This window comes from Pinus tabuliformis, chromosome 9, assembly GCF_031772625.1.
Source record: "Pinus tabuliformis cultivar Carrire ecotype Pingquan chromosome 9, CPIR1, whole genome shotgun sequence".
In the NCBI taxonomy this organism is placed as follows: domain Eukaryota; kingdom Viridiplantae; phylum Streptophyta; class Pinopsida; order Pinales; family Pinaceae; genus Pinus; species Pinus tabuliformis.
In genome coordinates this window covers 1,410,700,699-1,410,726,663 of record NC_142307.1, presented here as the reverse complement: position 1 = coordinate 1,410,726,663, position 25,965 = coordinate 1,410,700,699, and the positions used below count along the sequence as shown (strand labels likewise).

The window sequence follows — 25,965 nt, the reverse complement described above, 5'->3', positions numbered from 1 at the left end:
TAATGAGACAAAATGACGTGTAACAACAACTAATTACTTGGAAATGTGCACCACCACTACAATGAGGCAATAAAATATAGGTATAACTTGTAGAGAAGGTTCAAATCTTGATGAAGATCTTGCAAGTTGATGGTATTTCCTTTCAAACCATGGAGCCTCTTGATGTAATGAGAGTAGAATTTGAATAAAGCACGGTCGAAAAGTTTGGTGTATTATCACTTCAAGTGTCTAGGGGGAATCTTCCTCTATCTTGGCATGTCTCAAACTAACTATCATCATCCTCTACATGAGATATGCTACTATGAATCAGCCTTGAGCATTCCATCCCATAGGGAACACCATGCCATATCTCATTTTGTCGACCTTAACTACTTCAGAATGTTTGAGAAACAACATGGGAGTCTACCTTCTCATTATGCCAACTAATTAAGCATGTCCTCTACATACTAGAGTGAATGTGTAAAGGGACTAAATCCTAGACAAAATCTCTCTAAGGGCGGCTCACATGCATGTTGTAGTGGGAGAGAGGTTTCCATTTGGCCCTCTCCTATTTGGGGATGAGTCCCCTTTGAATTTTTTTTTTTTTTCATGGGATTGTACATAATTGGCAAGAGAGTTTCCTCCTTAATACACCAAGAGTCAACCCAACTCCTTCATTGGCCAGTGAATCTACTACTTGATTGTACTTCCTGAGAATGTGGTGGATTTTGTATTTTTCAATCCTTAATAGAACCCTCTTAAATTTTTTTACTATGGCCTTCAGGTGAATGTAGTTAGGAGCAATGTCTTCCTTAAAATTTGTAGGACTATTTGGGAATCCCTCGTAATACTTAAGATGAATCCTTGCTTAATTTCTAACATCAATCCCTGGTACAAAGCATAGGCTTCTACCTAATTGTTTGATATTTTTCCAAGCACCCGAGAGAAGGTTGATTCTATCTTTTCATCGGGGCGAAGAATAACCCCTCCCATTCTTTCCACCCCTATAATCTAAAATTTATCATAAATGATAGAATGATATTGTAATTTTAAGGGGGGGGATCTTCAAGGCACCTGCCAATTTTAATTTAGTGTAGATATGTGTCAACTTCAACCTCCAATATTAACACATAACTCTTAGGATACGAAAAAATCCATTTGGAGTTCCTTCTCCCCCTTTTAAACTACTTTAAATTCCTCTAAAATATCCCTCTTGATCCCCTTGGACTTCTCCATTTGGGTTACTCACTCCCCAACCAAAGGACCTTTCCAAATATAGGCCTTCTTCTTCAAATACAATACACAATCCATCATAACATGACCATGTATATGACATCTAATGCACCTAAAAGACATCCTAAAATAGTTTAAAGGCTATATAAATGAATGAGAACTCTTTTGTGAGGAAAACTCAACTACAAGGTTATCTCTTAAATCTATCCCAACGAATATGTGTGCCATAGACATGACATTGAAATCCAATTAGCTTAATCCACCTCAAGGAAAGTTTCCAAAGCCCTATTTCCCTAAGAACTTCCAATGGCCAAAACTCTAATGGAAGGCTAGGGAACTTCACCCAAATTGTAGTAACATCTATCCTTTCTAAACACATTGCTTCAACAAAAGAGGAATTGAGTCCCATTTCTAACAATGGGACAATATATTCTTCAAATCATCTTAATATATCAATAGAAGCCTCATACACCCTCTAGATAAAGTATACAAATTTAAGATGTACCCTATTTAAGGTGCCAAATATTCATGCATCCACATATTGAAAGATGTCATGTGCACCTTTTTCTCATATATATACATATATATATCTTACAATCTTGGAAGGTAATTTCAACCATCTCATGCATTTTGATATCCTCATCAAGAACAAAATAGTTTGGAGAAAACTTTTGTTTAATGGAATTTTACCTCTTCCTATCACCCAAATCCTTTGCACTACCACAACCTCCCTCCTTCAATTCTTGGTAGGTTTCACCCATACCTTTTTCCATTCCCTTTAAAGGATTGACCACTCTATAATCACCTCAACTGATTAAACACGTGCCAACTCTTAATTATAGTACTTACAAAACTAAAATGCCAATTCTCGTTACATGTAACATGTTTCATGAAACTATAATAGTTACAAAACTAAAATGTTGCATGAAAAATTGAAAGTAAAAAATAATTAGTATTTCATGTATATAAATTAAGTAAATTGATATCATAGTTAAAAACATTTTTGTGTGAGTTAAATTTTCTCATAGTAAGAATCAATAAGTATTTATGATATATAAACTAGAATAGATCCATCTTAACTTCAGATCTACAAAGGGTCGAGAGGGATCAAATCTCTTATGATACAAACCTCTTTTTGAGTGCAAAACTTGACGAAAGGTTTACACCTCAAGAGATTCGATCCCTCTCGACGCTTGGTAGGTTTGGAGTCAATAAAATAAAATGTTTGTTGTCATGTACAAATAGAGATTGATATACACAAATACAATAGAGGTTTAAAGAAGATAAGAAAAAATATTACTTGGAAATTAATGCATAGGAAAATAAGTGATATGTATACATAAAAGATGAGCGCACATGCCATAGTTTGGGGGCCCTATGGACTTTGGATTGGACATATAACTAAATCTATTGACTGTAGAAAACTAGAGCCACTATATATTAATGGTAGAAACGTTTACAACAATTAATTAAAAGTTCATTTGTATGAAGGAATTCAATCCCCTAGTCTCTACTTCTTATAGCCATTTGTACAAACTAAATAAACCAAACTTAGCTATCGATCCTATATGAAACAAGTTAAACCCTTATTTGGCTGCTTAAATTTATTGAATTTGGCCCTTTGATCAATTGAATTCACACCCAATCACACGATTTGAAGGAGGTGCAAATTTTCTCTTAGTTGGCGTGTGATCTTCTCTGTTACCATAACATTGACTGCTATGTTGACCGGTCACTATTGTTAGATTTGATCTAAGAGGAAACCAACCATATCGTGAACCCTAGGAACACAACCCACATCTTTGTTTTGCCATAAATTGTTTGCAAGTATCTAAATGAAGGATGATTTACAAGTTTAATTTATTTCCTGTTAAAAATGGGAAAAAATGAATTTTCAACATTTAAATTTGCTATATAACCAGAATTAAAACTAAATAGTATAAATACCTTTTTGTGGGTTTATTTATCTTAATTGGGCAAAAATTAAGCAAAATGCACAAAGGAGAAGAAAAAGGAGGTGAAAATAGCAGAAATGAAACAAAATTTATGTGACTTTTTAATGACCAAAATGAGGACCAACAACCCCAAATCAGAAAGGATATGTTTGAGATAAGAACAAGGTGGATGAGAGGTGGCATGCCTTTACATTCATAGTGATTAATTCCACGTATCTTCATCATTAGAGCCTTAAAAGGATTCCTATATTTTGTATATATAAAGAATGGTCATGTCAGACACCATCTCCCTAAATATTTTGTTTAGATTATGGGGACCTAGTGGTAGAGGAGAATATTGGATTGATAATTCCTAGAAATAAATATGCAAATCATGTAATTTTAGGGTCATGGTTATGAATGAAAAATTTGGAGTTAAGGAAGGCCAACATATATTAAATCTTAATTTTAAGATGTAAGTTGTTGTATAACCATTACTCTATACATCTCATGTGAATGCTAACAATGTATTTTATTTACTTTAAAAAATGGATAATGTTTCATAATCACTACTCTATGCATTTTATGTCAATAATATTCATATATTTTGTTTAGTTTAAAAAAATGGATGAGGGATGAGATAGAAGATGAAAAAGAATCATGGAAAAAAGGATAAAATCAATAAAGTAAAGTTTTTTTTGTAGCTAAGATTGTATTACCTCACAAAATCAAGCTTTCTAGTACATTGGTCATCCAACCACTTGTAACATGCTTTACGACAAATGGTCTCAATCTTTGATCCCTCTCGGTGCATAGTAGATCTAGAGTTAAGATGGATCTATGTCGATTATATTATGTGAAAGGATTTTAAAAGATTATCTTCCAAGACAATAAAGTGATGTTATCTCTTCATTGAAATCATTACTTTATTAATATCTGGTTTCCCAATGGGTAGATTGAGATTATCAAAACAAAACAAAATAAATGATTATTATTAACATAAAATGGATACAGTAATGATTATGAAACACCATCCTTTTTTCTTAAAATAAATAAAATACATTCAATTATTCACATGAGATGTATAGAGCAATGGTTATAAACAACTTACATCTTAAAATTAAATTTAATCTATGTTGGCCTTCCTTCAAAACTCCAAATTTTCCATTCATAACCACGACCTTAAAATTACATGATTTGCTTATTTATTTCCAAGAATTCTCCTCCACCACGAGGTCTCCGTAATATAAATAAAATCTTTAATGAGATGGTGCTTGACATGACCATTCTTATATACAAAATGTAGGAATCATTTGAGGCTCTAATGGTGAAGCTAAGTGGAAGTAATCACTATTAATGTAAAGACATGCCACCTCTCATCCACCTTATTCTTATATCAAGCATATCCTTTTTGATGCAGGGTTGTTGGTCTTTTTTTTTGTCATTAAAAAGTCACATAAACTTTTTTCATCTCGACCATTTTCACGTCCTTTTTATTCTCTTTTGTGCATTTTGCTTAATCTAAATAAAATCTTTAGTAAGATGGTGTATGACCATTCTTATATACAAAATGTAGGAATCCTTTGAGGCTCTAATGGTGAAGCTAGGTGGAAGTAATCACTATGAATGTAAAGGCATGCCGCCTCTCATCTAGCATAGATCCATCTTAACTTTGGATCTACCAAGTGCCAAGAGTGATAAAATCTCCTAACGTGCAAACCTTTCCTCTCAAGCACCAAAAAAGAGGTTTCCATCATAAGAGATTTGATCCCTCTTGGCCCTTGGTAGATCCGAAATTAAGATGGATCTATGCTAGTTTATATATCAAAAATACTTATTGTCTTTTATTATGAGAAAGTTTAGCTCATACAAAAATGTTTTTAACTATGATATCAATCTACTTAATATATATATGTGAAATACTAATTATTTTTTACTTTCAAAATTTTCATGCAACATTTTAGACATAATAAGAATTGGAATTTTAGTTTTGTAAGTATTCTTATTAAGAGTATCATTTTTCGCAAATAGTTTTATATGATATAATTTTTGACATTACACAAATAATCTTTATTTCATTACTATAAGTTATATATTATATAGTTTAAGATTTTTTGAAGTTTTGGGCACCATACTCCCAGCTCATCAAACTTTATATTCTTTTTGTTTTCTTGAATTTTGTCCTCGTTTAATTTCCTTTTGTGATTAATAATATCATTGTATATACATGGTTTTTTGTTAAAAAGTTTAATTAAGCTAACATATTCAATATTATTCTTTATTTTTAATTAATTAGTGGATATATATATATTTTAAATTTTATAACATAAGGTGACAACATCTCCATCATATACTGGGTTGTAGAGGGTCTCTCGATGCAACTTTATAAAGTAATAAGTAACAAGGAGCGATCTAATTTCCTCAGATGCGCTCTACAACTCAGTATAGTGGAGATGTGTGTAATGTAAGTTTGTCAATATTTACCAAATGTTGGGAAATATCTCTCTCTCTCTCTCTCTCTCTCTCTCTCTATATATATATATATATAAAGAAAAAGGAAACAAAATTAAGTGTGGCCTTCATATTCAAATTAAAACACATATAAATGTAATGTAAAAGCTAAAATGCAAAATGTATAATGTAAAATGTAAAATCCATATAAACTAAAATAATAATTAATACCATGACTTATTAGTATCGAATGTCAAAAAACCGTATTAAATTTAATTAATAAGCACATAAAAAATTTAATACTTACAATAAACTTAAAACATAACCAACATAGATCCATTTTAAGTATGGAGAGGGATCAAATTTCTTCAGGTAAAACTTTTTAGAGTGCAAAATAGTGTTATTTTTCATTGTTTAAATTGTATTTTTAATGCTAAAGAGAATATATATATGACCAAATAAATGTTTTAACCATAAACACTTAATTTTTTCATGATGTATACATATATATATTTTTAATTAATGTATATAATATACTTAATTTACATAAACATATTATATCACGTGTACATCCAGACAATTTATCACACAAATTAAAATGGTTTTTTATTATTAATATATTTTTAAGTATATGTCAATATTAATTCTTATTAAAATATTTTATTAATAACTCACATTGACTATTTTTATAGATATATGAAGTTGACATATACATAAATTAGTTAACATAGATCTTCAAATAGCTTATTTAAATCCCTTGTTGAATTTTTTTGAAAAGTATACGATTTAAACATTTTACTATACGTTTTTTTACTTCTATTCATTTTTTTATTATTATTATAAGATGCCCAAAAACCATTACTCATTTCAAAATCAAAAATATTTTAATTTTATAACATTTTTAAAATTTAATCTAAAAGAAAAGATGTTATAATTAATATTTAAACACTCTATCCTCACCACTACTAAAAATATTTCCTAGATATTCCATAGAGAAAGGGAGGGAGAGAGAGATGGAGTTGAAGGGGGAGAGAGGAGGGAAGAACAAATACATAAAGAGATAGAGGTGGAGAGAGAGAGTGACAAGGGAGAAATGAGGAGAGAGTGAGGGAGAGAGGAGAGGAGGAGGGAAGAGAGAGGAGAAAGAGATGGGGGCGGGGGGAGACAAAGGGAGGTGGGAGAAAAAGGGAGACAAGGAAGGAAGAAAGAGAGAGTGAGGGAGAGAGGAGATATTTAGGGAAGAGAGAGGTTATTTTAGACGTAAAGTATATAATTTATTTGAGCCTTAAGCAATCCAAGCCTCAAGTGAAGTGACATGATTACCACTAGCAAGAGTTGTACAAAGAATACATGGAGACATGCATAAAAGATATACATGTGGAAAATTAGGTTATGATACTAGGTAATTATGTATATGGTGAATGATTTAGTGTTAAATTATAAACGACTTCAAAGTTGCAACAAATAACAATTAACTTTGGTTATTTTTTAAGTTTATTTATTTACAACAAAACTAAAAACTAACATTAATATTTGTTTATATTATCATTATTATTATCCAATTATTATCCAATTTTAAGGTCACGACCAAGCCAAACACCAAATCTTACTTGTAAAACTAAAAACTAACAATCTTAGTTGTTTTAACAACATCTTTCGGTAAAATCACATAAGAGATATTCTCGTACCAACTAGTGTGGTTCATTTTCAGGACAAGATGAGGAACCAGATAGATGTAGAGAGTTGCTAACTATCTGTTAGGGAGTCACAACTAGTTTGACTAAAGTTATAAATTAAAAATTAAGTTTTGAAAAAAAAAAAGTAATAGAATTTATTGAATTATTATATATATATATATATATTATTTATTCTTTTATGAAAAAATATAATTAGAATCCCAATTTTTCATTAAAAAAAAGTTTAATTCAATAAATTCCTTTACCCTTCTTTTTCAAAACATAATTTCTATTTTCTAACTTTAGTCAAACTAGTTGTTACTCCCTAACCGCTAGTTAGCAGCGCTCTACATCTATTTATTACAACGCCTGGATTTGGCTCTACATCTATTTATTACAACGCCTGGATTTGGTTGGTTCCTCATTTTGTCGTGAAGATGAACCACACTGGTTGGTTACAACGCCTGGATCTGGTTCCTCATCTTGTCGTGAAGATGAACCACACTGGTTGGTTACAACGCCTGGATCTGGTTCCTCATCTTGTCGTGAAGATGAACCACACTGGTTGGTTACAACGCTTGGATCTGGTTCCTCATCTTGTCGTGAAGATGAACCACACTGGTTGCATCTTGTCGTGAAGATGAACCACACTGGTTGGTTACAACGCTTGGATCTGGTTCCTCATCTTGTCGTGAAGATGAACCACACTGGTTGGTTACAACGCCTGGATCTGGTTCCTCATCTTGTCGTGTAAATGAACCACACTGGTTGGTTCTAAACGCGTCGATGAGAATATCTCTTATGTGATTTTTACCGAAAGATGCTGTTAAAATTATTATGGATCACAGAAGTCTAAATTTTGAAATCTTATTTGTTTATATAAACCAATCTAGATTTATAGAGGGATCAAATTTCTTGAGGTGCAAACCTTCTTTAGAATGGAAAAGAGTTATAATAGATTTATACTGGATCGTTACATGTTTTTATCTTTTTGGCCCAAATATAATGATGAAAATTTTCACGAAATGTTTTTATCTTTTTGACCCAAATATAGTGATGAAAATTTTCACGAAATTGTGGATTTTCACTATTTAACTGTGTTTTTGAAAGCATAAATAAATTCATTGCTCTCAAAAACCATTAAGTACTAGATTATGCAGATCTTAGTTCTTGTTACACATTTTACTTGTTTATATAAACCAATCTAGATCTATAGAGGAATCATTTTTCTTGAGGTGCAAACCTCTTAGAGTGAAAAAAGATTTGATCCTTCTCGACCCGGATTTTTATCATTTTGGCCCAAATACAATGAAAATTTTCACGAAATTGTGGATTTTCACTATTTGACTGTGTTTTTGAATGCATAAATAAATTCATTGCTCTAAAAAACCATTCTTGTACTAGATTATGCAGATCTGAGTTTTTGTTACACATTTTACTTGTTTATATAAATCAATCTAGATCTACAGAGGGATCAAATTTCTTGAAGTGCAAATCTCTTTTAGCTTGAAAAATGATTTGATCTCTCTCCACCTTTGGTAGATTTGGAGTTAAAATGGATTTACAATGATCATTACACGTTTCTACCTTTTTGGCCGGAAAAATGCCAATTTTTTAAGGAAATGGTAGATTTTCACTATTTAATTGTGTTTTTGAATACATAAATAAATTCATTGCTTTTAAAAACTATTCAAGTACTAGATTATGCAGATCTCAATTCTTGTTACACAATTTTATTTTTTAAACTGAAATATAATTATAAAATTTTTCACAAAATAACAAATTTCACTCTGTAAATTGTGTTTTAAATATATAATTGATTCATTACTCTTAAAAACCTTTAGAATACTTATGTAGATTACAAAACTCAAAGTCCATCAAAGATAAAATCCAGGCAAAGATAAGAAACTCCATCAAATTTAAGACAAATTCCATGGAAAAATCATAAACCTATCAGAGTTAAACTTCGGTAAAAATTAAAGTTCAAAGTATTGTGTCCATTTTAAGTTTTTTTTGAGGAGAAGCTAGTGAGGTAATTGAAGTTTTATTTGAAGGAGAAGCTTGTGAAATACCCTTCAGGAATTAGGTCATTTGAGGTTTTCATCAGATGAACACACCAATCTATCCTGTATCGATTCGGATAAATGGAATGTAGTACTGTTGACAATTCGCGAAATCGCAGCCGTTGGAATAACGCATCGTAAGGAGGAGTTTCCACGAGCCTTGCTGCAATAATAACAGGGAAGACGAATCAATCGAAGTCCGTTAAAGTTGCACTTGCCACTATTTCTTTTTGTTATTATTTTGTGTGGTGTGTCGATGGTTTCAGCGCTGAACACGAGACTGTGCTGCTTTTCAGTGGGATTCAATGTCGAGTCTCACCTGCAAATGAATATCGGCGTCCACTACTACTAGCCACAGCCACATTTCTCCATCACCGCTAAAATACCAGGTACTCTTTCTACTCTTTGAGTTTCCATTTTGCCTTTCCAAGATTTGAAGAATTTTTTTGAAGTTATGGCGGTACATTAGCTTTTTTTTTAGCTTAGGGTTTTGTACCAAAGGCTTGGTACATTTTCACATGCAGGCCGGAAAAATTGAAAAACTGAGAAAACTAGCCTGTCACCGAACATATCCGTAAACAAAATGGCTATTTCAAGGCTCTATCCCGCAGAGTAAAAGGATTATCAGGGTTCTTGACGTGTAGTGGAAGGGCAGTTGAAGGTGGGATTTTCTGCTGGAACGGGAATGGTTTCCAAGAAGAAACCCAGCTCAAAGCAGAAAAAATCTAACCGAGAAAGCTCCAAACGGCCCCCCGCCAAGGAGCCGGAATCTGGGGGTGAACATGGGGCGCAACCAGAGGAGGAACACGGCCTTGTTGATGACACTTCACCGTCTTTGAAAATAATGAAATCCGGTTCGGATAAGGTGGAAGAAAAAGATGAGGAGGAAGAAGTGAAAGAGGTTCCAGTGGAAAACAAAAAGTCAGGGCCGAATGTTGTTGAAGATTCCTCGGTTTCTGGTAAACCTCCTTCAGGGAAAGTTCCGGTTGCTAAGTCCGGGAAAGGAAAGAGGTTGCAGAGTGAAATTGATGTGCTAAGAGTGGAATCCCCATCCCTGATCTCTTCTGGGTCTGCAGGAGCACGGCAATTGCGGCCAAGAAAGCAGCCGGCGGTTTTCCGGGAAGTTGGTAAAGGAGAAGTCAATGATGATTTCCTGGCGTCTATAATTGGAAAAAAAATTAAGGTGTACTGGCCCCTGGATAAAGAATGGTACTCTGGGAAGGTAAGGTCATTTGATGCGCGAACAAATCGGCACCTCGTTGTCTATGATGATTGCCAGCAGGAGCGGCTTGATCTTAAGAAGGAGAGGATTAAGATTCCGGATGAAGCCGGCAACTTGTCTGGGGAAACTTCAGAGGTTAGAGCTGCCCTGCCTGAAAGTGATAAAGATATCGACACGAAGGAAAGCAAGGAGGGTAGCAACAAGAATTCTGTGAAAATTAAGGAGGAGGGTGTCATTGTTGATGGTGGCAAGAAGAGTGGTGTGAAGAGAAAGCAGGGGAAAAAGAATGACAGGAAAAGAAAGGAGGAAGAGGAAGAAACTGCCGGGAAGAAGAAAGTTGAAATGGAGGTCGAAATTATGAGCACTGATGTTGATGACAGCAAAAATAAAAATGAGGAGAAAGAAGAAAATGTGAATAAAATCAATCTAGAAAAGGAGGATAAGGTTCAGGAGCAGGTGGCAGAGGAAGTTCACAATCACAAAAGGCCAAAGAAGTCAAAGCAGACAGCACCACGATCAAAAAGAGGAGGCAGTGGAAAACAAATTGCCCAGGAACATGTTGTGGAAGATCGAACCGAAGGTGCAGACGGGAAGCAAGAGAGCAAGGAGCAAAGCCATCATACTATGCAGGATATAAAGCCAGATGATGTTAAGGCTACAGATCACAAAACTCTGGAAGATGTCAGTGCAGCGGAGGTGGATTCAGCGGCTAACAATGAAGGTGAAATGCAACAGAAAGAAAAGGAAAGTGGGAAGTTTCCTAAAAAGAAAGCTGATGGCAGTGTTCCTGGTTCTCCAGATAAGTTGGCAGATTCAGATGATGAGGTGGATGCAAAGCGTTTGAGCAAAGATGCTGGGAAGCAGCCAAAGCAGATTGAGAAATTTGATGAAAAGAATGCGAATACAGTTGCGACAGAGCAGCAGATAGATGAGCAGAAACCAGTTGAAAGGCAAAATTTGGAGCAGGTTGATGAGGAGGAGCTGACCATAGATTCAGGGGATAGGCCGAAGATAACGAACCAAGTGGAAGAGAAACGGATAGATGCAAGGGGAGGTGATGGGAAATTAACAGAAAAGAAAACTGAAACAAAAGATACTGATCAAGTGAGCAAAAAGCACACAAACAAGAAGCATCATGGTAGGACGAAAGCCAGGTAAGCGGGCTTGTCTGAATTTAGGTTCTTGAGTACTGTAGCCATGTTATAATGATGCCATATCAGTCTCATAAGTTTGTTAATTACGTTAATGGGATTCCAGGGATCACGGGAAAAAATGAATACAGTGCAGAAGAGATGCTGATATTTTCGAAGATATGTAGGCTCAAAACATTGTAAGTTTTCTTTACCGTTGTAATTTATAAGTAACTTTTATGCCGTTTACTGGGAAGGCCATTTTAGTTCTATGTGAGCTATAGATTAATTCAGCTGTAAAAGCTGCGATGTGCAAGGAATTTCCCTCGTTGTTGTGATCTTAATCCCAAAGCCTCCCCATATGTATAACCCTTGATAATTTAAGTGGAAGGTGCTATCCTCTTTAATCAATTCTATTGCCCTAACTTTTTTGGTATTTTTCCATATTTACCTTTTGGATCTCTTGCTTTGCAAGGTCTTGCAGTGATTTTTGGAAGCATAAATTAGCTGGTCGAACTAAGTTGTCATCATTTTTTCGTTTTAGTTTATAGGATCGTTCTCCAAAATCACTCACTTTCATTGCTAACAATTGTGATTTATCGGATTTAAAATTTATGTAATTTGTTGAATTGTCTTCTGTCCCTAAGAGTTCAACTTTATAAGGTTACTGCACTTTTAGTAAAGTTTCATTGTTAGTGCGTGTTTAACATCAGACAATTGGGTAGGATCACTCCAAATGGAAAATTTTTCATTCAATTGATAGATTTTGTTGTGTCTCTTTATGAATGGAACTTCTCTTTAAGATGTATTGCCACTGAATACCAAGATTATTAAGCTCAGGAAACTGTGTAATGTCATTTGACTGAAATATGTTGATAACATCATTTTATGTTTTTGGTAGTTTTAAACTCAGCAGGATTAACCTACTGCATATTAGTTTGTAATTTTAATTATTCCAATATTTTCATGTTGTGTTAACGTGTGATTTGTAGTTGACTTCTATTTTTATTTTTGTTTTTATTTTGTTTTGAAGTAAATGATTTGTATTTCCTGAAAACAGAGGGTTACATTCTAATTCTCTGAAGTCTGATCTGGTCGGCCACTGGGAAGGCCTGACCAGATGCAGAGCTTCAGTCTCTTCAAAAATTCTGAAGATAAGAAACTGTCCACAGTTCCTGAAACCAAAATACCTATATTAGTTTCTGGGTCTCCTGGGCCATTTTTAAATCGAAGATTACAGAACTGAAACATGAAAAGGTACAAGACAAAGAAACTAAAAGATAATTGAGTTATCTGAATCTGTGGGTTCAATGGTAATGGCCTCCTTGTTGCTGCCTGGTGAGCAACCTGCCTCAGGAGGGATGCCCATGTGCTTCTTTGTAGTTTGCTAATTTTGAGTTCCAGATATTTTTGTTTAGAGTTTCTATTGATTTTTCATTTTGGCAGTATTGTAGGTTGTCCTTCTCATCACAAATATTTGGCATCATCTTATAGAGAAGCTTTTCCTCTGATCTTATAAAAAATTCTCCACATTTAAAATAAGGTAAGGTTTAAGGGCCAAGGCTGGTGTTGTTCATTTTCAATTAAGTTGTTTTCCATGCTTTATTTTTATGTGTGAATGTTGTAGTTGAAACATTTTTTTTTTTTTTTTTTAGCGTTTGGCCCTTTCCCTATTTCTCAACTTTGTTCAAGATTGACGTTGTTGTGTCACACTTGTGTTTTTGAGATTCGAAATAGCTGCTATCAATCCAATGTTTTGTTTTGTACCTCAAATTATTGTGATAGTGCATATATTGATTGGGTAAAGGTAGCTTACATATTTGTTTTATTGGATGAACCTAATTTGTTGATATTCAAGAATTACGGATATTAGAAACAATTGCATTCATTGAAACATCATAGAGTACAAATAATGAATTGGCTATTTAGGAGCTAATTTATAGGATTTTGTTAGACACGTACATGGTAGCAACAGAGTATGAATGATAAGCATGAGAGTACATCTATTATTAACAAATGATATACATTTATAATACATGGGAGTGACCATTGGATTCCATATTCCAAGGTCTCTTGGACTCCCTTTGACAGTTTATATTTCACACCATAACCCTTAGAGGATTAGGTGTCCAACATTCCCCCCCTAATCCGAAGGGTTATGTATGAGTCCAAGAAGAGAGTTGTAATACAAAACGTGGAAAAATGCATGGCAGCACTTGGCTGAATGTGCTCTCTGAAATGTTGGTATAAAGGGGGGTGGTTTAAGGATGACCACCAACACTGGAATGCTTAGTGCAGTTCACGGAACTCTTCCAGGTCTGGCAAGAAGCTGAGATCTTCTGCTAGAGGAAGTGCTCCTGATGTTTTGAAGAGGGAAACCTTCAACCATGAAGGGGAGGTCTCACCCCGCAGAAAAGGGAGAACTTCAGCCTAAAAAGGGAGGTCTCAACCTATGATGGTTTAAGGATTACCAACAACTCTGGAATGCTTAATGCAATTCTTGGAACTCTTGCAAAACTGGCAAGAAGCTGGAGTCTTTTGCTAGAGGAAGTGTCCCTAATTCTTTGGAGAGGCATCACCAACTGAAGGCATGCTCAGGGGCATCTTTGTCTCTGGCTACAACTCTGAATCTGGTATGGTAGGTTGTGGCTCAGGCTCTCTTGATGTGGCTTTGAAGCTTGTAGATGACCATCATTCCCCCCCCGGTCAGATACAAGGTGAGATGATGGAGAAAACTCAACTGCAAGACTGTTCAATACTCTAGAACAAGTTCGGACATATGACTAAAATATCTTCTTGGCTGTTGATGCTCATTGCCAAGAAGCGATCCATCCAAGATGTATCTTTTTTCTTGCAGGAGGTTTGTTTTTGAAACATATGTTTGAAGAATGACTGGTTTTATGACAATGCTTACATGGATGAAGAGCAAAACAATGATCTTTCACATGGCCAACTCGGTCACAATGTTGGCATTTAACATTCTGTTGTTGCTACTGTGGAAAAGGAACATAATCTGAAACAAATGAAGGTGAACTATCATGAAGAAACCCAACACTCTGAAATTTTGATGGGTTTTGAGTAATCTGGAATGTGAAAGGAAACCTCTTTATCATATCCAAGACCTGTTCTGTGTTTGTTATGGACAAGCTCTTCCCAAGGTCTAATGACCGACTTGGGAAGTGCAAATTGAATTTCTGCATCTGCATGTAATTTTGCTCTTAAACTAGGGATTGAATCTGAATCAACCTCAAATTTATATTCTTGTTGCTGATGGGAGTCTATCTCAATCTGAAACAATAGATTTTTCTGAACATAATGATGCTTGCGTTGTTGTAGCTTTTGTCTCAAGTTGCAAAAACTCAATATTCTCTTGTGCATTTTGCAGACAAGTTCTAATATCAAATATAGTATCTTTGCTGATTTTAACTCTATCATGAACTGTGGAGTGTATTAAAGTATTTAGCAACTCTAATACTTCACCAATTTTATCCATTTTCCAAACTAGTGAAGTGTGTTGAATTGTGTTGTTGAAGTTTATTCCCTTCTTCAATTAACTAGAAGAATTAGAAACATGGACCACTGGTGTCCAAAATTTGTTGCATTCACCTATCTTTAACAACACTAATAGACTTCACACACTGAATAAAATGGAGCAGTTACTGCCACAAAAATCTCTTGAAATGGAGCAAGCAACAAGACTTAAACGTTGCACATTATAGGAGTTTTCAATGTTGCATATATATATAATTTTCAACCAAAAGCCACAATTCAAAGTTTTCGAGTTCAATCACTGTATATACACCAACAATCATACTCAACTCAAGGTATATGAATGACCACGAAATTTTGCATGCTATGTTGATGGATATTTCTATAATACAACATAAACCATTTCAACTTTACCTATTTTGAATTTCAACTTCCATCCAGACATGTCTTCAGTACTAATACCAAATAACAATTCTTCTGTATGACATTCTCCAATGATACAAACTACTGTTGAATTTAAGCCATCTTCAATTCATAACTCAATCAACCCACAACATAAATAGAGCAAAGAACAAGAATCTGAGAAAGCCATAGGAATCCTAACCGACTCACAATAACGCCAAGCTTCCAAACTCAACGGACAAGTGGGCTCCCTGCAACTCAACTGTTCGATTCCCTGTCGTGATGGTTTGTGAATATCATAGGCGATAAGTTGATAACCTTGATGCTGTTATACCTGGATTATTCGTTGCTAGAGAGGCATCATGTGCATCAGTTCATGGTGAGACAACACTAGAGACCATCCTCGGATGATCCAGGTATTCTTAGGTCATAGGTGGGGGATTTGACAATGATGGCAATGAATTACCCCGGTTAGTTTATGTATCCCATGAAAAGAGGCCTGGTTTTCAACATCACAAGAAAGCTGGTGCAATGAATGCGTTGGTCCGAGTTTCTGTTGTCCTCACAAATGGCCCCTTTCTGTTGAACCTTGGCTGTGATCATTATATAAACAACAACAAAGCTCTTCGTGAGGCAATGTGTTTTCTAATGGATCCTTCTCTCAGGAAGAAAGCTTGCTATGTACAGTGCCCTCAGAGATTTGATGGTATTGATCGACATGATTGATATGCAAATCGCAACACTGTGTTCTTTGATATTTCGATGGTATCCTAGGGCCTGTCTATGTGGGTACAGGGTCGTTTTTAATAGACAGGCACTCTATGGTTATGACCCTGTTCTCAGCGAGAAGGATCTTGAACCAGCATGTTTTCTGAGGAGCTGCTGGGGATCTGGAAAGAAGAACGAAAGGGCGAACAATAGATATGATGGCGATAATAAGAAGAACTTGGTGATGTCAAAGTAACTGACAAAAGTTTATATGGACAACATTTAACGTATGGTGGTCGGCCTTTAAGAGAGTCAATGGTATGGTGTTAATGCAGAGCACTATTACCATGCACGCAACACCTCTAGGCATCATCTCCATGCTGGTCGCACCACAACCAACATTCGCATAGGCCACCATTGCATGCACCTCTGTTCGACTGTTCTAACAACGCCAGGCAACAAACTTTTCCACCTTGAGGTTCATCTTAGCAAATCCAAAACTTTATCGCAGAAATCTACAATGGTTGGGACGCAGTGTATATACAGCAGTGGTATATGGGAGCCTTGCAACGCAAACCTCAACGAGTGGGGGTGGCAATGTAAACCTAATGTATGACACCGCAACGTATAACCACTGTTACGTATGATCATCGGAGGAGGTAACGACAACGCAGTATGAGTGGTATCGGGTATTACATTGGACTGGACCCGTAGAGCATGACAGTCGAGGGGCCGAGTGGTGGTATTAAATAACCTCGAGCCAACAGTTGTATGGGCAATCACGCCACTCGAGTAGAGCTGAAAACGCATGTAATAAAACTGTCAGGCATATTATTACATGGCAGAGAGGAGTAGCGATCCGGTGAACCGATACCACAAAGAATAATGGCAGAAGCGTTTTTGCATGGGAGAATATACATAACACATGGCTGACAAGCGCTCAAGGCAACCTAAATGATATGTCAGTGTTCCCAGGAAAATAATGGCTCAAAATGGAGCAGGACCAGTAATCCCCCACTCTAATACCATGCTAAACACATACATGGCAGCAACAGAGTATGAATGATAAGCATGAGAGTACATCTATTATTAACAAATGATATACATTTATAATACATGGGAGTGACCATTGGATTCCATATTCCAAGGTCTCTTGTACTCCCTTTGATGGTTTATCTTCCACACCATAACCCATAGAGGATTACGTGTCCAACAGATTTGATGAACTTAAACGTCGAAGTTGAAGAATTTCAATCTTGAAGTTTGAATGAACTTCAGTGGGTCTCAAAGAAATTCTTAGGTTTGTTTAGGTTCAACGAACGTCAAGACGAATCAAATCAAATCTAAACCTATAGGTGAAAACAAACTTGAAGGCGATTTGAACTTGGCATTTAGGTGAATTGAAAGGTTTTTTATTTTTCGATCTCAGACTTTTGTGATCCATATTATTTCTTCGAAATTGACTTTCGGATTAATCACATCATCAATATTTGCTCGTTGCAAGCATTGATGATGTGATTAATCCAAAAGTCAATTTCAAAGGCTTTTTTTGTCTCTAGAATCGCTTTTTAATTTGTATTCTTCACTTTTTATAATATATAAATAAAACATGCCTAACCCTATTTTGCCCACGTTGACTTTCTCAATGTGCATTTATTTGTAATTTTGTTTTCTCTTTCATATTCTCATGTCCTGACCTGCCTCCATACTTGTTGATTTTTCAGTGCAATAGATACAAGCACAAATTTTGAAACTGATAATTACTCCTAATGATATTGAATATTATCTTAGCACTTCCATATTATCATTAAGCAATTAAACTTTAGAAATTCAACCATAAAATGTAGAAGGACAGTAGAGATCACAATAGAATAATGATGCACAAAGACATAACAAATTTTCCCGTGGGAAAGCCCTCCTCTAGAGAAAAACCCAACAATCCTTTCTTAGATAAATTATCCAATTCAACAAGAGATACAATATGAATTTTTAGTCAAACTTGGTCAATATGACCATACAAATTAGCTAGGTTAAACTTGGTCCAAGTTGTCTAGAATATCAGTCAACCATATGCCCAATAACCTCGGTCAACTCTATCCAAACGCTAGTCAAACATTGCTTAGAAAACTTGGTCAAATCGACGTCTAAAAGTCTCTGTCAACTGCAATCAATTCTACTTTAGAAAGTTCGTCAAACAACCTACGGTCAACTCATAATTTTGGTTAACATAATGCCTTAAAAATTCGGTCAATTCTGCAGTCAACTCAATAAGAAGAAAATTCGATCAACCCTCCAAAATCTCGATAAAATAGAGCAGTCAAGGAATTGGTCAAACAGAGCAGATAACAATTGGTCAACGCTGGTCAACTTCAAATCCTTCCTCCTTTGCACGTATAAACATAAGACTTCTTTCTAGATGATCAAATTTTCAATTGGATGCCACATGGAGAGGTTGAATGGTCTTTTTATAGAGGTCAAACTATGTGGGTTTTGACCAAGAGTCAAGCCCAGTCAAGTGGTGGGGTCGACATGAACTCAAGAAAATAAAAATATTTTCCTTTCTTTATGAAGACTGATCGTCACTAAAAAAATCAACACTCCCTCTTAGCTAGGGAGGTATTCATAATAATTTCTTCAGATGATCTCTTATTGAAAAAAGTTCTCTATCCCAAGAAAAGGTTGCATGAACTAGCTATGTTGATGTATCCATCTACTACATGTGGAAAGCATCCTGCATCAACATCATGCTCAACAAGTAATCACTTGGAGCATAGTCACCAATTATCCAAGTCGTCATTTGGAACCTGGGCAACACTTGTGACCTATGGTGACATCTTGGGCTATTACCGTTCCTGCCTGCCAATTGAATGGCAACATACCCACCTGATGCTAAAGGCACTCACTCTACCCACTAGCCAAGTACCTCTTGGCAACCTGGGGGAGCACTTTGGCCTTGATGCTCTTTGAGCCATTCTCCTAACCACATTACATGGCCCCTAGTCAATACCTTTGACCTGTCAATATCTTGACCTAGGGAGAATGTTTGCCCCTTGATGCTACAACATCAACACTCCCTCTCAACGAGGGAGGCATTCTCAACCACTCCAAGCTTGCTGCTGAAGTATGCAAATTTCGCCTTGGGCAGAGGCTTGGTGAGAATGTCAATAATTTGCTCGTTTGTAGAAATGTACTGGAGCTTCACTGCTCCCTTCTGTACCATGTCTCAGATGTAATGATACTTGATATCGATGTGCTTTGACCTGTCATGGAAAATTGGATTTTCTAAAAGCTTTACACAACTTTGATTGTCACAATGTATCACGATTGGATCCTGCACTTGATTAAGCAATCTTGCAAGTAGCTTCTGAAGCCATATTGCTTCACCACTTACCAAACTAGCTGCAATGTACTCGACCTTTGCATGTTGAGTGCAATACATGTATGCTTTATGCTCATCCATGATATCACAACAAAACCCGAACTGAAACAACATCTTGATGTGCCTTTCCTGTGTTTCGCTCTCCCTGCCCAATTAGAATTTGAGAATCCCTACAGTTGCATTCCATCGTTTGATACATATCTCAAACCATAACTAACTGTGCCACGTAGATATCTCAACACATGCTTTGCTACAATCCAATATAAATTCCTCGGTTCCACCTGGAACTAACTCAAAGTGTTCACTGCAAAGCAAATATGTGGTCTGGTATTAACCATATATATCAATGAACAAATCAAATGTCGATACATAGAGGGATCTACCAAATTTGACTTAGAGTCTCTCAACTTCTTTAGGTTCGTCACCATGGGAGTAGACATGGACGCATTCTATCATCCCAAACCTCTGAAGGATCATAATGATATACTTCACTTGACCAAGGAAGGTTTCTCTTGGCTTTTGCCATACTTCCAATCTCAAGTAGCAGTGCATAAAGCCTAGATCCTTCATATCGAACTCAGAAGTCAACTCCCTCTTACACTGATCAATGAGATTCTTTGCTTTTGTCAAAAACAAGTCATCACCATATAATAGCAAAATCACAGGCTCACCACTGGCAGCCTTGTAGTAAAGGTTGGGATCAACATCACTCTTGGTAAAACCAAAACACGTCAGAAATCCATCAATCTGAGAATACCAAGTTTGAGGTGCTTGCTTGAGTTTGTGCAAAGCTTTCTTCAGTTTGCAAACATGAGTCTTCCTCTCATGTACCTCAAAACCTTGAGGTTGTTCTATGTACACATCCTCCTCAATTACTTCATTGAGGAACGCTGTCTTCATGTTCATTTGATGCAATTTCCAACTCATAATAGAAACAATAGAAATAATAGTTCTAATAGAAGTGTACCTAGCAACTGGAGCAAATGTCTCCTCATAGTCCTCTCCTTTTTAGGAGAACCCTCTTGCCATGAATCTTGCTTTGTACGACTCTATGTTGCCATACATTGCATGCTTGATCTTGTAGATCCACTTGGAAGTCACCATTGACTTCCCTTCAAGTCTCGACATAATATCCCACACGTCATTCTTCATGGTGGACTTCCAAACTTGTTGACCTACTGCCTCCTTATAATTGGATGGCTCAGAATTGTTAAGTTATGGTATGTTCTATGCTTATAACAGTTCACTTCTCTTTCTTATTATATTCCACAAATTAGCAATCACATGTACATAAAGTAAAGTGCAAATAGAACATTAAACGATCGAGAGAATACAAGCCAAGACAAGAGACACAAGATGTGGCGGCTAGCCAGGGACAAACCCCACAATGTGTGGGGAAACCCTTTGATCAAATCTTCTTTTATCTTCAATAATTCAGCAGAGAGAAATAGTACAATAAATCTGATTTATATCAGCAGTAGCAAACCCTAGATCAACAACATCAACATTAGTGGCTTCATCATCAAAACTACTGCAGTTGATATCTCGCAAACCGACCGTCGGATCGGTTTGATTCCACCACCAAAAGTGGCGGCCTACAGAGGAGGTCTAGAAGAACCTACAACGCAGTTCAGAAGAGAAGGTTTGATGGTCCACGCTGGTCAAAGTTTGGATTTGCAATTGCAGCTTCAGTTTCAGCAGCTTCCTTCAAACTACGGTAGTCGATATCTCGCAAATCGACCGTCGGATCGGCTTGATTCCACCACCAAAAGTTGCGGCCTTCAGAGGAGGTCTAGATGAACCTACAGCGTAATTCAGAAGAGGAGGTTTGATGGTCCACGTTGGTCAAAGTTTGGATCTGCAGTTGCAGCTTCAGTTTCAGCAGCTTCCTTCCACATGTGTGAGAGAGAGACTCTTTTTTCCGAAGTAGAGAAGAGCCTCTTTTCTGTGCAGGAGAGAGAGAGAGATGTGATGAGATGAGTGAGTGCAAATGAGGAAAAGTCCTTTTGTATTTATACACAACTGTTGATGTTTGAATAGATGCGACTGTTTGGCTTCTGAGCCTACATTTGTGTAGGTTGGCTTGATAATAATTCCATAATCAAAATAAATTCATATCTCCATAAATACTTATCGGAATCGGATGATCTTTAGATCAATCCTACACCTCTCGACAAGAGGAGTCTAATAAAAATATTATCAGCCATGAATAAGATGACCCACATGGAGTTTGGCCCTAGTTGCCAATTTTAACAAGAACCATTGATGTGACCCATCAATGTTGCATATCCTGAGTAGGTCTTGGGACGTTTGCTTTATTTGAAATTGCCACGAGAAGCTGCATGTCCCTTTGTTTCTTGCAATGTACTTCGAAGCCAAGTTGGTCTCTTTTTAGGCTTTGGAACAATGATCCTATGTGGGTCCACTTGATCATTTGGCCCTTCTGGCTCTTCTTGATGATTTGAAGGATGTTCCATAGGCTCAAACAGTCTCAAATCTACATCCTTGGGAGCTTCATGTTCTTCATCATCATCAACATCCTTAGACTTTCCGAAAGCTACATCCTCATCAAAGGTAACATCTCTGCTGACTTCAATCTTCCGTTACCTTGGAATATAAATTTTGTAAGCCTTTGATGATTCATTGTACCCAACAAATGTTCACTTCCTTCTAGAAGGCTCGAGCTTCGTCCTCTTCTCCTTGGGCACATGAATGTAGACAGGACAACCAAAGATAGTCAAATGCCCAATCTTTGGTTTCTCACCTTTGAAAACTTTTTCAAAAGTCTTGGATTCCAAAATTTGGTGAGGGCTTCGGTTTTGAACATACACTGTTGTTTTGGATGCTTCTCCCCATAAGAACAAGGGCAAATCTTCATCATGAATCATTTCCTTAGAAGCTTCCACAATAGTCCTATTCTTCCTTTTGTTAACCCCATTTTGCGGAGTGTTGTAAGGGACTACCAACTCCCTCTTAATCCCAACTTCTTTGCAGAAAATAATGAGTTCCTTGGAAGTGTATTCTCCTCCATTATTTGATCTTAGAGTCTTGATCTTTCACTCTGTTGAGTTCTTTACCTGAGCCTTGAATCCTTGAAACCTGCTAAAGACCTCATCTTTTGTCTTCATGAAGTAGATCCATGTTTTTTGAGAGAAATCATTAATAAATGTCACATAATATAAGAAGCCACCCAAAGGAGTCGCTGTCATTGGTCCGCATACATCTAAATGAATTAGATCCAAGATTCCTTTGGATCTGCTGCCACTGCTTGGAAAATATCCCTTGGCATTCTTGCCAAGTGCACAACCTTTGCAAACTCCTTCGTGTTGTATTTGGAGCTTTGGAAGACTTGTACAATGTTCCTTAATATTGACAAAGCTTTATAATGAATTTGAGCAAATCTACAGTGCCATAACTCACATAGATTAGTGTCATTATGCACCAATGCTTGAGCTGATTGTCCCAGGAGTCTGTACAAGCCTCCCTCTTGAACACTAATCACTTTGGCAAAATCTATGCTTGAGCCCTTTTCCATCCAAGAACTTGTCCATCAACAAATGTAACTCTATATCCTTTGTCTTCCAAAGATGAAGTAGAGACTAAGTTCTTTTTTAAACTTGGAACATACAATACATCATTTAAATAAATATTTCCTCCTAACTCCAGCTGGAAGGGTGTTGATCCAACACCTTTGAATTCATACTTGCCATTATCACCAAGTTCCACTTTTAGTGCTGACCCCCTCCTCTACCAATTTTGTGAGACTGTTTTGGTTAGCTGTCATTTGTTTAGAGGCACCATTGTCTACTAAGCAGATATCACTGTTATCTGCAACAATACCTGAAAGAGCAGGAAAGAAAACTAAGTCCTCTTCATTTTCATTCTTGAATTTCTTTTGATATGGATGTTCATCATCATCAATGGCTGCTGAACCATGCTGTTTGCCTTTCCTCTTCTTGTCATCCTTCCTTTTAGTGCATTGATTATAATGACCAAACTCGTGACAACGAAAACATTGAATATTTGACAAATCTTTCTTCTTTTGATCATGATTGGGAGTAGGTCTTCTACTTGTATTCCTTTTCTGAAATCTTCCAAAATTCCTTCTTCTTTTACCATTCTTTGCATGAGTTGCAAATGCTTGAGATTCACCATCTTGAGGTCTTTGAATCTTCCCTTTTGATATCAGTCTAGATTCTTCTTGAGTACATGAGGTCCATAGCTGATCAAACTTAGGAATTTCTGTTCTACCACAAATGTTAGATGCAAATGCATCCCATGAATTAGGTAGACCATTAAGAGTTGTAGTCACAAGTTCTGTTTCTTCAATGTTTTCTCCAATAGCCTTGAGTTGATCTCTCAATTGAGAGATCCTCATGAAGTAGGAAGCCACCATATCATCTCTAGTCATATGAACATCACAAAGTTGGTTCCTCAAACTCATTTTCTGACCAATGTTGTTGATGGTATACAATCCTACTAGGGCATCATACATCTATTTTGAAGTGTCTAGCCTTGAAACATATGGAATCAAGTGATATTTGATGGATTCAACAAGAATTCTCTTGGCTGTGATTTCAGACTAATTGTACCTGGCTTTTCCTTCATTATCTTGTGGTTTGGTAACCATGCCCTTCACATAATCCACAACATCATTTTTTTCAAGGATGAGATCAGTCCTTGTCTACCATGCTCTAAAATTTGTAGCACCTTCCAATTTGTTCTCTGTCTCAGTAGATGAACCCATGGTCAATGATCCAGTCCAAAATTAAATTGCAGAAGTAAGTGTCTTCAAAAATTGATCTCAATGTCCTTTCTCTTCACCAAAGCTTTGATACCATGTTGATTTTTAAAGTGCAATAGATACAAGCACAAATTCTGAAACTGATAATTATTTCTAATGATAATGAATATTAATTTAGCAGCTCTGAATTATCATTAAGCAATTATGCTTAAGAAATTCAACCATAAAATGCGGAAGGACAATAGAGATCACAATAGAACAATGATGCACAAAGACAACAAGTTTTACCCTGGGAAAACCCTTTTCTAGGGAAAAGCCCAACAACTTTTTTTTAGAGAAATTATCCAATTCAACAAGAGATACAATTTGAGTTTTCAGTCAAACTTGGTCAATCTGGCCATACAAATTAGCTAGGTCAAACCTGGTCCAAATTGCCCAGAATATTAGTCAACCATCTGCCTAAGAACCTCGATCAACTCTGCCCAAACCTCAGTCAAACACTGCCCAAAAAACTTGGTCAAATCAGCCTTTGAGAGTCTCAGCCAACTATGGTCAAATCTGCTTTAGAAGGTTCATTCAAACAACCTCATACAACTTTGCGGTCAACTCAGAATTTTGGTCAATATAATGCCTAAGAAATTTGGTCGATTTTGTGGTCAACTTAGCAAGAAGAAGATTTAGTCAACCCTCCAAAATCTTGGTCAAGCAGAGCAGATAACACTTGGTCAACGTTGGTCAACTTCAGAACCTTCTTCCTTCGCATGTGTGAACAAAAGTCTTCTTTCTTGATGATTAAATTTTTGATTGGATGCCAAATGGAGAGGTCGAATGGTCATTTTATAGAGGTCAAACAATGTGGGTTTTGACCAAGGGTCAAGCCCTGTCAAGTGGTGGGGCCAACTTACCATCCGGGGGCCGACATGAACTCAAGAAAACAAGAATATTTTTCTTCTTTATGAACACTTACCATAGCTACAAAATCAATAATACTCTTGTCTTTGTTGTGACATGTAACTTTGGAGCTTCACATTGCTTAGACCTCGATCCTTGATCTTCAATTTGTGTTGCGAGTTTGATGCTTAGGCCTCTTGTTGTGAGTTCTCATTGCTTTGGGTTGTGGCTTAGTGCCGTGATGGTCGATTGAGGCTCTTGTGGCTGTCGATGAAGACTCATCCATCCTTGTTGGCAATGGGTGGCTCTAGTGATAGGCATACTCTAGATTCTAATGATTGGTAATTCTATTGCGATTTGTTGCTACAATTTGTTGCCATTGGTAGCTAGGGTCAGCGAACTTGCCATATTTGCTTTAGCTTATGCTCGAGCTTGTTGCCTCATGGTGCCCATTGTCACTGTCATTGGGACATGTGGACTTGATCCCTTGCAACCTGCCTAGTGTCACTTATGGGTTATGGCTTAGTGCCATGATGGTCAATGGAGACTCTTGTGAATGTTGACGAAGACTCTTCCATCCTTGTTGGCAATGGGTGGCTCTAGTGATAGGCCTACTCTAGATTCTAATGATTGGTAATTCTATTGCGATTTGTTGCTACAAGTT

At 36.4% G+C, this 25,965-nt stretch overlaps 1 protein-coding gene across 2 annotated transcripts in view; it reads left to right on the top strand.

Moving 5' to 3' along the window:
- The first annotated feature begins 9,364 nt into the window (after nt 1-9,364).
- Nucleotides 9,365-25,965, top strand: part of LOC149153832 (uncharacterized) — a 112,055-nt gene continuing 95,454 nt past the window's right edge. The window contains exons 1-3 of one of the 2 annotated variants that reach the window (XM_089445095.1): nt 9,365-9,725; nt 9,861-11,712; nt 11,816-11,888. In XM_089445095.1, the coding sequence (XP_089301221.1) occupies nt 10,022-11,712; nt 11,816-11,834 (1,710 nt within the window). In that variant the 5' untranslated portion in view covers nt 9,365-9,725; nt 9,861-10,021 and the 3' untranslated portion in view covers nt 11,835-11,888. Of the gene's footprint in view, nt 9,726-9,837; nt 11,713-11,815; nt 11,889-25,965 lie in introns of both variants that reach the window. The other variant, XM_089445094.1, reaches the window with a different exon arrangement.